The sequence below is a fragment of the Chamaea fasciata genome, unplaced genomic scaffold (genome assembly GCF_029207755.1).
Source record: "Chamaea fasciata isolate MVZ Bird 193981 ecotype frontalis unplaced genomic scaffold, bChaFas1.0.hap1 SCAF_8, whole genome shotgun sequence".
NCBI classification, from domain to species: Eukaryota; Metazoa; Chordata; class Aves; order Passeriformes; family Sylviidae; genus Chamaea; species Chamaea fasciata.
This window is the reverse complement of record NW_027094093.1, coordinates 2,579,336-2,594,045: the sequence shown is the minus strand read 5'-3', so window position 1 is coordinate 2,594,045 and position 14,710 is coordinate 2,579,336. Positions and strand designations below refer to the sequence as shown.

Here is a 14,710-nt window from a genome sequence, read left to right as displayed (position 1 = left end):
TCCCACTGCAGCGATCTCACTGAAAATAAGAGTTGCTTCTTCCAGTTCGGGCATTTACACATTTTTATGAGACACTGGAAAAGTCCAACTGGATATTTTTTCCCCTTGCAAATGCTGAGACAGTAATAAGTAACAGATTCACAGAGTTCTGACTCGGATCTAGGTGTCTCTGACATGTACCATGTCTTTCAAATATATTACACACTCTAATGCTCCTGTTATCAAGAGCTTAAGCTTTTTTATGTTCTCCTCTCCCCATCAACAGTGGAGCCAGGGAAGATTCCCACCACAAAGCTCCCCTCCACACTTCCCACAAAACAAATCAGCCTGCTGGGGCTCCAGTTAGGAGCAACTTCTTCCATCATCTGGGTTCATTTTCTTACCCTATTATTGCCTCTAATCATCAATACTTCAGTGTTTCTGGGAAGTTTCAAAAGGGGAAGGCAGTTAAAGAATATTGGACCAAATAATATTGTGAAGCAGGCTCAAAATCACTCCACAATGTTTGGCACCTCCTCCTAATTCAAGAGCTGCTCATGGACACGCCTGGTGGGACCCTCTTGAGCCCTTGATGATGTGTAGCTTACCTGATGGCACAAAGATATATGAATTTAAAATTGTAGAGTGGTTTGGGTAAGAAGGGACTTTGAAGATTGTTTAGTCCCACCCCACACCTTCCACTAAACCAGGTTGCTCCAAGCCCCATCCATCCTGGCCTGGGACACTTCCAGGAATGAGGGGCAGCTGCAGCTTCCCTGGTTGCTGATTTTATCCTGGTGTTTCCAAATTCAAACCAAAGAATTTAGGCCCAATTGAATCCAACTTTAACATCCTAAGACAAATGCACGAGCCAGCCCATTGCGATGGCTCTGAGTAGAACGCTGCCAGAAAGTGAAGGGGGAATGAAAATTGAGATTCATTACGTTTAAAGTGGACTTTTGACCAAGAAGATGAATGGCTGCATTTTTCTGGGCAGATTTACAGGCCAAATGAATCCCTGGTTTAACCTCTGAACTCGGAGGGTTTCATAAAGGGAGGAATTTGCCTACTGGGGTCACGCATGTGAATTCCCAGGCATTACAAGATTGAAGTTGTGGTCATTTCAACCTGGAAGAGAAAGAGGAAAACCCACAAGAGGCTGGGTAGCGAAATAAGATTTAAGAGTGCTTCTTCCAGACCATCAGACAGCAATGGATACGCTCAAGGAAAAAGCAGATGCCCTGGAAGAATTAGAACATCAAAATGTCTGGTAGTCTCTGCTCTCAGGTCACTGATGACCATGGAAAATCACATCCTGTACTGCCCTCAACCAGAAAATCCCAGTTATCCCTGACTGCTTAGTAAATGCCTGACCTTCTTTCCATGGAAAGATGGGCATTGTCTTCTCCTCACCTCATTTTTTGGCATAAACATCTGCTGAAGTCGCTACCAAAAAGGGTGAGAGGAGCCACATCACCCTAAACAATTGCACCAGCTCAGAGGAGGAGAATCACACAGAAAATACGGATTATAAGCTGGAAAACCTTTCCCAATTTCAGAATACGGCAGATCTCCCCATCATACATACCCAAAAGTGAATATCACAGAATGGTTTGGGTTGGAGGGAACCTTAAAAATAATTTCATTCCCACCCCCCACCATCTCCAAGATCTGTAAATGATTTAAAAGTGAAAAAGGGAGTACAAATACCAAATGTTGCATTACTAAATATTGGAAGCTGGTCCTGATATCATGTTCAGTGCCTCCCAGCTGATCCTTCACTCACAGTGCATTTGCCTTTCCTTCTTCCCAGCTGGCACTGAAGTAGCAACAGCCTCAATAACAGACTTTGGGAAATGTTTCACTGTAACCAGACTTGGAGCAGCATTTAAGGCTGCGTTTATCATAAAACTGAGCTATTTTCTGGCTGTCTGTAAAAAAATGGAACACGAGCTAACATGAAATAATAGCTCATGCAGGGTTTTGAGGCCAAAATCCCATTCTTAGTGGATTTTTAAAAGCACACTAACAGTGACAGCCCTCTGTTGATGCAGGCTGGTTTGTGGGAATGCAGTGACCAAGGATTTGCAACCGTTTGCATATAGAATTTGTACTGTAGAACGAGTCAGAGCTCCCAAGCACAGATGAATGTTTGTTGATTCTGTCCTAATTGGTGTTGCATTAATACCAGCAAGAGATCCCAACCCTACACGTGGTGCTACAGAAACAGAACAGATGCTCTGTTCCAAGGATCTCAGCTTAAAACTGAGCCTGCAGCTTAACAGCAGCCTAGGAAAGTCCCTCAAGGTACCAGTTGTTTTTAAAAAAAAAAATGAAAACATTTTTAGGAAGAGTGTTGACCTTCCTGAGCTCTTTTCTTCTCCAGGGAAATTTAATTTCATTTAGAGGAAACATAACCATGCTGTTTGAAAGTAGCATGAGGGGTTTTCTGAACTGTCAGAATTTTCTTTGGAACAGAAAAATTGTCCTGATATTACCAAACAAACAGAAAATCGTACAGATAGAGTCCACCAAGCAACAAAAGGGAAAGAAATTAAAGGGTCTTATCAGTGTAAATGGCCTTTGGGCTGAAGTTATTATGTGTACCTTTTAATCTCTTTCTGAAAGGTCTGGAAGCTCCTTGTGTTCTCCATGAAACCTTCCCCCAAAATGGCTCATTGCTCCTTCCTGGCTTCCATCACCATCAAGTCCATTGGAAATTTAGGATTGGTAATCCTGACATGGAAATGCAGTCTGGAATTTAGAGATTAATTCCTGATTTAAGCAAAATAACTCTTCTGTAAAAAAGAAAAAAGAAAAAAAAAAGATGGATGTTGAAAGCAGAGAGTTGGGCCATGAACATAAAATAATGTAAAGTAACATAATAACCATTCCCAGAAGGGTTTGGGTTGGAAGGGACCTCAAAGCTCATCCCATTCCATCCCCTACCATGGGCAGGGACACCTTCCACTATCCCAGGGTGCTCCCTGTACAACCTGGCCTTGGACACTTCCAGGGATAAACACTTTAGTCTACATCTCTCAGCTAGGAAGGAATCTGCAGTCCTAGGAATTTCCCTAAGAATTTGCAGGTTTTGTTGGGCTGTGGGATAAAAGACCTGGGTTGGTAACTGTCTTAATTAATTTACAGGACAAAACCACTGCCATAAGAAGCTTCCCCACTATCTAACATCTTTATCAACCAGGTGAAAAACGATGAATTTTAATTCCTCTTCCACTTCTGTTTCTCCCACAGGCATGTCACGGGCAGGTTTCCTGACTATCCCCCTGAGAAGACAGGCGGTTCCAAGGCTATTTTTATTGAAAAACACCCAAAGCAGGTACTGTCCCTCTTTTAATAAAAAAAAAAATTTCATTATGTTGGAGCAGGATTTGTCACAAAACGTGTCTGTTTATTTAAGTGGCAATTTTCCCTAACAGTGGCTCCAGTTCTCCCAAGAACCTTGTGCTTAAAAGCTTTTTCTTGCAAGTGAAAGAATGGGGTTTTTTCCAGGGTGTTTCCAATCAGGTGCCAAAGTCTGTTCAGGTGCTCAGGTGATGGAAAAGAAGCAGGGAACAGCAGAGAAGATTTTCTTATGCAGGCAGGGCTAAACCTCGATTTACTGCCAAGGCTCATTAAGCAGATTTAACATCCCAGCGAAGGAAGTATCTCAGTTTATCTTGTGTGTTGTAGTGAACTCGGTTGTTTTTCCTGGTAAATCCCTCTCCTGATTTCTCTGGCTAATGGAAATGGCTGATAATCTCTTCCTCTGATCATCTGACTATCATGCAGGGAAAGTGATTAAGCCCAGCCGAAGGCAGTGCTCGGCACTTGGAACCTTTTCCACCCATCCCGATGATGAGCCAGGCAGGGTAATGAGTCTGTTGGGGGAAAACAGGAAACAGGATTTGGCCCCTGAGTGAACCAGTGTGCTGGTCTAGGAAAACTAAGAGGTCAAAACCCGAATTCTGTGGTCCTGAAAGCCCCACCCCTAAGACTCTTGCATGATTTTTCTGCAACTGGTGCTCTAACTCAGGTAAATAAAATACCTTTTATTTATATAAAAGAGGATTTTTATAGAATCACAGAATGGTTTGGCTTGGAAGGGACGTAAAAATCATCTCATTGCAGCCACCCTGACGTCTTCCACTAGCCCAGGTTGCTCAGAGCCCCATCCAGCCTGGCCTTGAAAGCTTCCAGGAATGGGGAATTTTGGATCTAGTCCTCCCTGGGAGCTCAGAGCCCCATCCAGCCTGGCCATGAATGCTTCCAGGGATGGGGAATTTTGGATCCAGTCCTCCCTGGGATCACAGGGAAGAGCCTGGGGCACACAAACTCTGTGTGGTTTGAGGGGGATGTAAAGCCCAACACACACCATCAGCTGACTTCGCTAAAAATGCAGGAAAGCTGCTGCAAACAGCTCCCTGTGGCCCACTAAAACTGAGTTTGGTGCAAGCTCCTGGTTTTCAGCCAAGTTCAGGGGCTCAACCCTGCTGGGCTCTGCTCCTGGGTCTATCTGCTGTTCAGGCAGGCAGAGGGAAAGAGACCCTGGGTGAAGTTTTCAGCCTCTAAAGTAGAAACACGTGCCAGAGTCCAGAAAGGCTTTTTTGGCTGCTGAGAGCAGCCAGGAGCCACCCAGCAAAGTGGGGCTTATTGCTGGAGAAGGGTTTGGGGAATGTGATGCTAAATAGACCTGCTGCCATCAAGGATTAACACAGCTCAGGAAGAAAACACTACCAGGAATTATTCTGAGCAGCACTGGATATGGAGGTAGATTCTGGAGAAATGGACTTAACCTTCCTGTCGTGCTCCCAGCTTTCAATCCCCACCTTCAGCTGGTTTGTTGCCTTTCCTGAGCATCTGCTTTTTCTTTGCATGAAAAAATGGAAGCCAAAAGTCTGGAGAGGTTGTTTTACTGCTTGTTTTCCCTGCACCCTGGGAAAAAAACCTTCCTCTATTTTCCTAACAAATTTTCACTAGCAATTATCTGATTTTCACCAATTTGGGGGCCTGGTTTTTTCTCCCTTTTTAGTCAGCAGAATGTGTGTCACAGCCTTCAGAGATCTCCACGATGCAGTTGGCCAGAGAAAGTTCAGTGCAATCATGATTTTACCTGAATGTCAGACAAGTAAAACACTTCTTAGTTCCACTGAGTCAGCTGCGTATTAAAAAATCCCTGGGGCCACTGGGATTGCTCCACACACTGGTCTATTGGGCAACATAGGAAAGGGAATCCTGGCCCCGTGGAAGCTGATGGGAGTTTTGTCCTTGACTCCAGGGGGGACAGGAGTTCACCTCTTGTCTATATGAGCTCCTGTGCAGGGGTTGGTTACTCCCAAGTCAAACCCCATGAAAAATCAAGACTGAACTGTATTTAAAAAATGAGCATTTTATAAGGCTTCGGTAAAGACACTTTGGGGAAAATAAAATACAAATTAATCACTTCACGAACCATTGCTGCATTATTATGCATTCCATATTTCTTGATCCTTTGACAATCCTGACCTTACTTGACTTTGTAACGTAGCTGGCCTTCTGCACAAACTGCTTCCATGACATTTTACAAATACCTTCCCAAAAGGTGTGCCAGAGACATCCCAACGCAGAGCACTTGGTGCTTCAGTCAGAAAAATAAGTGCTGTCCCTTGACTGAAAAGAAGCTTTTCTCCACTTTACTTACTCTTCAAGACAAATTTAACATTCCAGGACATCGGTGTAATCTCCCTGCATCTGTTCCAGATTTCTGTCCCTAATGGATTTTTATGTTTTGCTCTAGAGATAATCATCAGATGTGACAATTTTTAGCTTTGTCCTTATCCTGCTGCCAACAAAATTACGATCTTTTCCTGTAGTTCATTAAGTCTCATCACCGTGAAAATAAGGCAAGAGAGTTGCCATTTTGCAGGCACCTCCCCCTCTCCCAGCTCCCCCTCATTTCCAATATTAAGTAACATTCCAAAAAAAAAAAAAAAAAAGAGAAAGGTGTCAGAGAAGGACTGAAAGCCTTAAAATATTCTGAATATTTCAAGTTAACCATGCAGGAGGAGGGAAACTGTACTTGGCCTCTGTTAAATTACACAACACCTAAAGTATTCACCTACAGACAGCAATCCACCTTCCCCCCCAAAAAAAAACCACACCAAAAAATCCTCCATAAAGAAGAAACATTTCCTAAATTCCAACAAAACTTCTTTCTGTAGAGTTAATATTCCAAGAAAGAAACTTTTCCCTGCAGGAACACGGGGCTGTACCCCTGTGAAGTGTTTGTGTTCAAGCCAGTCTCTGAGGCTGCTCTCACCTGCCACTGCTGGAGATCCAACATTCCCAAACTCACTCTAGCCCTGCTTTACTTTTATGCCCACAACTTTAAAAGGCAAGAGGTTCAAGTAAGGTCTTCTTTCAAGGAATAAGGGAAGGTTTTATTCCTGAGGAAGAACATCTACCTCAAGTATCATTTTACCTGAGCCAACGCCAAATTTCCTGTGTCTCAGGATGGCAGAACAAGTGAGTCCTGCTGGCAGCTGGAAGTTTTCTTATGCTTGGCTCATATAAACCAGCATTAGACATTTCCGTTCGTAGGCTACACTCTGGTTTAGTGCCCAGTTCTTTCCCCTCACGCCTCCCAAAAAGAAAAGGAGATTTGCACTGCAAGATTTTAGAAGCATGGTTGAACTGATATAGGAATACAAAAGTCAATTTAACTTTTATGGAGCATCAGTTTTGAAGGAAAATGTCTTCTCAGCTACTGAAGAAAATGTTACTGGAGAAGAATCATCACTGGCACAATAGGAGTGCTAGGAAAGTGGGAAAAAGTACAAAGAGGCTAAAATTCATCTGCTCCTACTGAATCATGGTCTCTTCCTCAGCATTAAGAATTTGCTAACTACTTTCTGCATCATTTCAAAAACAGACAGCCTAGCAAAGAAAAGGGGAGTCCAAAACAACTTAGGAAGACATCTACTTCTCTTTCCACCATGAAGTTTTCTTCAGGGGAAAAAAAAATACACTAAAACGTGAACGAATTGCCTACTAATCTCAAACTAACCTTTGCTTGCCGTTCCCTTTCTTTCCTCCTCTTTTGTCAGATTATTCAGGCATCTCCTTGCAGCTGGAGGGGAAGTGGTTCTGTATAAAAGAGCAGAAGCTACTCAAGGTTAGCAGCTTCTCCCCAGCCCTCTGCCATCGTGGAGCTGCTTGGGGCAGAGGTGGAAGCGGAGCTGGAGGAGCTGCAAGGCCAGGCAGAGGGACAAGGACACTGCTCAGTGCCATCATAGCAGGTTCCTGAGAACAGGAACTCTGTCTCACCCCTGCCAGTATCATTCATCTGTGCAAAAACATGAAAGCAAATCACTCCACTCGGAGTCTGGATGCAGTTAAAATCCTGCCTGCAGAATGCAGAGGTGCTGCTGCAGACTGAAACCCTTTGTCACTCCTGTGTGTGTTTACAGGTACCCTGCTGGATAAAGCCACCCCTGAGATGCTGGGGATGGTTCTGGTTACCCTTTGCAGGCAGAGCAGAGCAGAGCTGGAGGTGACAAGGTTGGGTTTCTGGCTGCGTAGGAACAGCACAGTAAAGGATACACTCGGAGTAGCTCTGTTGGTTTTGGATACAACAGGCCTGCTGGGACACTAAAAACCTATTTTGAACTCCAGTCAATCTGTTAATCTATCCCAGGGAATGAAATGCTTCGCTGCTTATCACTGCAAGATGTGACTGAGTGGTGCTCAGGGTTTGAATTACCACATTTAATTAAATGTAAGATACTGAAATGCTTGGGGAGAGGCACTAATGACACAGCCCTTGTCATTGTCCCCTTCCAGCATCCAGTGTTCAGTCCATCAAAAGGTATACTAGAGAAAACAAATATTTTCACTGTTACAGGGAACACATCTTACCGTTGGAAATGTTTTATTTTCTACTCTTTCACAGTACTGCCACTATTAGTAGTCCATTAATAAACTTCAATGGATTTTCTGATTTAGGCTCATTAGTAAATGATCTTAGAATTCCTCTCAGGGACAAGAAAGCTGCCTAGAAACAAGAGAAGCAGCAAATTTTCATCCTCTGCCTTTTTCAGATAATAAAGTATAAATGGCCAGGAACTAAAGATATGGGAATTGATGGAGCTGTACCCAGTTATCAGCTGCTGCTTGTTGCTTGCAGGGATAAAGATGCTGAGCTATCCCCGTGTATCTGTCAGGGTTTGTAATTCTACCAAATCTCCCTCGCCCACTAGAACAATTTCAGTCTTTAGCCATATATTGAAATCAGACACACCTTGGGGCAGCCTCTCAAAATCCATCCCTATAAAAATCAATCTGCCTTACCAGGACAAATTCATAATCTGGCTCTGAGTCCAGAGGGAGCTTTGAGTTGTGTGTCATTGGAATGTTCTGCTTCTGGATGGCTTCAGGAGCTGGTCTTACTCCATAAAAGCCCTCACCATTTGGGACAGAGAAATCAGCTTTTTCCTAGTGATAAATTGGGATAGTCGGCACCTGTGCTGGAGTTTGCAGGGGGGAGTGCACAAAAAGGCTTCTCGGTGATGGTCTGGAATTCAGAGTGTGCAGCCTGTTGGATATTGTTGTGTTTTCCCAGTCACATTCCTCCCTGCCTCTTTCAGGTCGCTGAAGAGCTGGCTGCCAAAAAGGAGGCCAAGAAACAAGATAAGGAGAAGAATGGAAAAAAACAGGAAAAGGCCAAAATGAAAAAGCCAGAAAAAGATGGAAAGCAAGTAAGGCACTGAAAGCACATTGTGAAGCCCGAGGCAAAGCTCAGGTGTGGGCAGAGGCTTTTAAGTGACATTAAACTGGTCAGCAGAGCTCCAGGCTCAGGTTCAGGAGACAAAGAACTGCCTGAGGCTGGTCTTTCTCAGCCTTTCCATGACCTCGATGATTCTGGGGAACTTTTTACCTCTCATGTTTTAGGAATGGCCACGACTGAGCTCAGTGGGAAGAGCTGATGGAGGTGCAGACTGTCAGGGACATAAATGAGGGCAAAAATACACTTCAGGGCTTTGAGATTATTGCCAGGACAGTCAGGCAGGTAACAAAGGGGTAACCAAGCATTCCCACTCTTAATGTGGGTACAGAGAAGTTAATTCCTGCCACCCCTTGCAGAATTACTAATTAAGAGCCTTAGTCTCACTCAGATACCCACCTCAGAGCTTGTGTGGATTTCAAACTAATTTTTAAACCACATCAGCTAGCATTTCATAAACCTGTAAATAAAGCCATGCATTTTCAGCCCACGTTCTCAGGGTAGGAACTATTTTTGTTTCAAATGTCAGTAGACACCACTTAATGTACAACATATCCCCTGAAATCTTTGAGATAAAGGGCTGCTTTCACAGAAGACACACTTCCAAATTATTTCAGGAGCAACTTCACAGAGCAAAACACCTTTGAAACAGAGCAGTGACCAGTGGGCATCTCCAAAAGCAAGCTGTGAAACAAAAATTATCAGCTTTTGCTGAAGCAGCAGCTTTTGTTTCTCATTTACTTCACAGTATAAACAAAAGTTGAAACATATATATTTTTAATAAGGGTCATTAATCTCTCCCTAAATATGTGGAGGAGAAGGGTGAGTTTTCTAGGGCAAAGCTTACTCTTCACTGCAAGTTTTACACAAATTAATTTGAAGGCCTAACCCTAGAACAAATATATTTCAAAAAATGATGCTTTGCTTGGACAACATCCATTAATATGGCCAAATCTCTCAGAACATGTAGCCAGGAACCTAAATTACATGAATTTAGGAAGCATCAGCCAATTTCATTGGAAGGTACATACCTAAATATTAACTTGTAAATGAGCATCTTGAAAACACTGTCTGGGGGTTTGAGGTGGGGTTTTTTTGGGTTTTTTTTTCCCTTCGTAAATGAAAATACACAGCAGGCTGGAGCACATACATGAATGTTTTTCAAGCCTGATTGCTTAACTTTGCTAACTAGGAAGGGTTGTGGCTGCTCATGTGTAAACAGGAGAGATTTCTAAGTTCTGGTCACACATGTCTTCAGTCAGTCACTTGTTACTGTCACCAGTTTGTTGGGTGACAGTGTCACAGCACTGAATGGCACTTCACCCATCTGCTAAAAAATCTGACTTTCACAGAATAAAATATGATTCCTTCCTGGTTTTGCACGTTTCTGAAGATAAGAACCAACAACAGCAAAAATGTGTCTCAATCCTCTCGCAGCCTCTGCAAGGCTGTTTTGAATTGGGGTGAAATTACAGCGTGGTGCTCTGGGGTTTTATAACTTCATGTCATTCCCATCTCCTCAGCCATCACAAGTCCTGTCAAGTAAAATTCTGAGCCATTATATCAGGTTCTCTATGGTTCATTGAGAAAGAACAAAGGGAACATTCTCTCCAAGGTTATAGCACTGACAGGAAAAAAAAAAAAAAAGAGTGTCTTAGACCAGTTGAGAAGTATTTGGAAAAGTTCTAACAGCAGGACTCATAGTAAAATAAGTATGGGCTATAAGTCATAGGGATGCAGGCAGAAAAAAGCTCTGCTCCCAACTTCAGCTCTTAAAGAAAACAGAAGTTTGATCCCAGAAGGAAATTTAAGTATTTTGGAAAAGCCTGATAGCAATCTTTACAAAGAGTGTTTGATATCAAAGTAACTTCACTTTCTTTTCTCTGCGAGGTGCTGATTTGATTTCCCATTAGGCACCTAAGGAAAAAAACAACCCATGGCTTCATCCCCACAAAATCCCTCTTTCTAAAAGCAGGAGCAGTCTGGGCTGCCTCACTCAGTAACCTGCTGCAGCTTGTCTCACTGAACGTGAGCAAGGCTGTGCATCCCTGGATATTTCCCCCAGAAATGTCAAACAGCGAGACACATTCCTGTCCCCAGGGAAACCTCTTAGGAAAATGTCCAGAGGAGACGTGCACAGTGGAGCCAGTTCTGTTTTCCCTGCTGTCGAATGGGAATCACCTGGTGTGGAGTTGGCTTTAGAAAGCCTCAGGAATATATTGAAATTCTCATTTCCACATTTCTGCTTAAATTCAAACATGTATCACTGGTTCATGAGGCCTTAACACGTTTAAAACGGAACAAGCATGGGTTAATCCAGTGAAAATCAAAAAATATATTAATTGGTTTCAAAGGAAAAGTTCTTTTTATTATGTTGACTCTTAGGCTGTTAACTGAGGCAAGAGAAAACAGAACTGCAACTGTCCTTTAGACACAAGAGAGTGGGTTTGATTAAAATCAATTAAATTGACACAATGATATCACTGACATCAGTGTATGAAATCACTGAAGCAAATAACTGAAACAATTATTGCCTTATTTATAACAATCAAATGTTGATGTGGCCTGTGGTATTGAGAGGCTAAAAATGAATAACCCATTTTCAGGCTGGTTTGGGGGGGAATTTGTTTGTTGGGTTTTTTAATAGCTGACACATTTCCTCTCAGAACATCATGGTTTAATCATTTTCTATAAAATACCAGGGAAAATGGTAAAAGAAGGATTCTGCCTACTGCAAATGATCCAAGGATGAACCTCAAAGTGCCACATCCTGTGAAACTGGGAATACATTGAGCTCAAATCCTCCAACTTTTTGTTATACTTTACCAAAACAGTTCTTGATGTTCAGTCAAGAACCTCCCAAGTCTCTTTCAAATGCATCTACAGGCTAGAAGTGATAAATGTATTTAGATTTTTCCTGTCCTTCTGGGCCCAAACTGTAATGACTGTAATAAAACTTTAATTAAAACCAGAAATTTGATAACTCACGTCATGGGGCTGCAGCTGCACCTGCAGGTAGCAGATATGCCCCTAATTCCAGAGCTTATTTAAGGGAGTGTTTAGTTTGAATCATTCCAGGAGCTGCACTTTATATCTTGCTGACAGCAAGTGGTTTGCAGGTTATTTAGCAAAATCCTGATCCACCTTGTGCCATCTCATGTAAATGTATAAATCCACATTCACCTCCTCCCCAAAGAGTGATCTAATCTCCCTTTATCAACTGTTACCTTACTCACATCTTGAGACTTACGACTGATTCAAGATGAAGAAACTTTGATCATTTTCTGGGAGGTGTTTCCCTCAGAAATACTGGCTCAATAAAATTAAACTGTTTCAGGAATATGGCAATAACAGCAAAAGTAACTGAAAAAAATGGCATCATTGTTAAATTCCATTTAAATATTGCAAGTCTCCTACCTAAATTACATTTTCAAACAAGCTGGAGTTTAATTCTTGTTTAATTTTGGGACTTCAGCTGATAAAATGACACCCCTTCTCTCATGGAGCAGCCTGGGCTAGTGGAAGGTGTCCCTGCCCTTGGCACGGGTGGAATTAGATCTTTAATCCATAATTCTACAAAACAATGCTGTCAGCAATTCCTCTCTTCCCTTTCCCCCCCAATCTAGGTGGTGGATTTAGGCTGGAAAATGGGTCCGAGCAATTTCCTTTCGATACTGGAGGAAGGAAGCTCTCAGTACCAAGGTCAGTAGAAAAAGATAATTCCAGCTGGAATATTCTCCCAAATCAGCTTCATCAGAATGTCATTCCTATAAGGTCAAGTGGGCAGCTGCCCAAACTATGGAATGTTATAAAAATTACGATGTTAGATTTAAAAAATGGTATTTAGGAAGGGAGTCTCTCAGTGCCTCAGTTCTTCCAAGGAGTCTGTCAAAGCCATTGAGCTAATCATGCAGGAAGGGACATTTCTGTGGGTGAAAGTGAACAAACTCAAAGCAAAGTGCTTCAATACACACAAAAAGGCATTTTAGGATTTTCTGAGGGCAGCGGGAATGACATCAGAAGCATGACACTGTAGATCAAGTTCCAGCATCAATGTTTTCATACTCCTGTAACTCTACCTGTCCTGTCTCCTCCATGAGTGGGAGCTCATGGAAGGAGTCCATGGATTCCTTCACAGCATCCACAGCTACTCAAATTATTTTTTATTATATGTTTGAATACGAGGAGCATCTTCTCAAGCAGAGGCACAAAACTATGAATGCACTTGTTTCATGCAGAGTGTGTGGAACTGAAACATAAGCCAGACTTTCAGCAAGGGGCCTGGCTGTTTTCTCACCTGGAGAAAGCACCAAAAAGCAGGGATTTCTTAATAAAAATCAGGAAATGGGCATTTTGTTCTTTTCCAGATCTCTTCTGTCCTCTCCTCTGCTTTTGGTACTTGTGTTCATTCTCTTCAACACTTGCCTTCAGTGCTCACCCTGGTTCACAAGTGAATTAGGAAGTCTTGCACTTGTCTAAAGTGGAAAATGGGGTTGTTTTTGCTGTATCTGTATCTGCAGATTCTGTTCTGATACAACGTGGAAAAATATCTTTTCTGCTCTCCACTCTTTAGAGTTAGTGCCTTGCTAAAATTCCTCATATGAAAAGTCTCCATTATTCCCTCCTGCTGACAAATTACTGGCGTCAAGTTTTCTGCCTGATTTGAGCTGGCTGGAGAGAAAGAAGTGAACAACTTGCTAAATGTGCATCAGTAGTTTGGCCTGACCTCTGGCTTGTAACAATTAGGATTTTCTTACACATTATAAATCACAGAGCAGCTTTCTGGCTAAAAAGGAGCTTTTCATCCCATCTACTTTCAAATACCACGTCAGAGTCCTGCTGAAGGCAGCAGGAGCTTTTGATAAGGATCAAATCCACCCAAACTTCTTTCCTTAGCTGGCCAAGGACAGAATGGCACCTGGAATTCAAAACCAACCGTGGCAAGAGTGGGGCCCCCACCCAAGTCCCCAGGGCAGGGAAGGAGCAGTGTAGAAGCAGCAAAAGGGAGGCAGGAGGGGTTTGCCTTGGAGGAAACACGCTTGGCTGTAACCTCAGCACAGCAGTGGACACCAGAGTGAGGAATAAAAACACCACAGGGCTCAGTAGGTTACTCTGAGAGCAATGGAGACCCCCAAATTTCACAACTGTCTTGTGTAATAAGCCAGGGGTTTTACAAGGGGATGGGGGATTTGTCACTGAAGCCCGTCTGAACACCAGCACTGCCATTCCCAGCAAGACGCCTGCTCTGAGCCCTGCAAACACAGAACTTTTTGGGGTTATCCAGACAGTGTGAGTGCTCCTGGGATTCCCATTTCCCGGTTAAACACCCACACATCCCCAGCCCATCCTGCTGGAGCTGACAGCTACTCCCCGTCTGTGAAGGCACAGGAGAAGGAGCCCTTTCCTGCACAGAGCACCACCAGGAACCCTCAGAGTGGAAAAGCTCTCTTGCAGGCTTCAAAGAATACCTGCAGCTCTTATAGACTCTTTAAGAGGCTATAGCTGTGCAGTTAAACTTCAGGTGGGTTTTTTTTTTCCCCTCCTTTTCTCCTGGAGAACCAGGTCTATTTGACACCATACTTTTTTTTTAGTAAGCAGCTGTTAATTCCTTCCTGCAGCACAATCCCCTGCCTCGTTCACAAGCACTTAGGACTTTTCATCACAGGGCACTCACACAGTACTACCTGGGGGTTGTCCAAAATTGTTTTGTTTTTCATCTAACCATGGATTCTTTGGTCATCAGAATTAAATCTACAACAACATCCACCCAGAACAGTGCAAGCACTCTCCTGTATTTTTAATTTTCAGCTGCTTTCCTCTCAGTAGCAGAATTATGCAGGGAAAAAATAGGTCTGAGTTTGGACTTTCTACTGAAAACTCTTTTCCTAATCTTATGTAGAAATAGGTCACTTGCTATCAGCATTTGCACAGAAGTCCAGATTTATTAGTACAGGAATCTTGAAAACATGA

The 14,710-nt window shown here is 42.9% G+C and overlaps 1 protein-coding gene across 1 annotated transcript in view; it reads left to right on the top strand.

The window, feature by feature from the left end:
• IQCA1 (IQ motif containing with AAA domain 1) overlaps window positions 1-14,710 on the top strand; it is an 87,199-nt gene that overhangs the window by 36,634 nt on the left and 35,855 nt on the right. Inside the window, exons 6-8 of the mRNA XM_066189309.1 lie at window positions 3,235-3,319; window positions 8,604-8,714; window positions 12,367-12,442. Coding sequence (XP_066045406.1) covers window positions 3,235-3,319; window positions 8,604-8,714; window positions 12,367-12,442 — 272 coding nt within the window. The remainder of the gene's footprint in view (window positions 1-3,234; window positions 3,320-8,603; window positions 8,715-12,366; window positions 12,443-14,710) is intronic.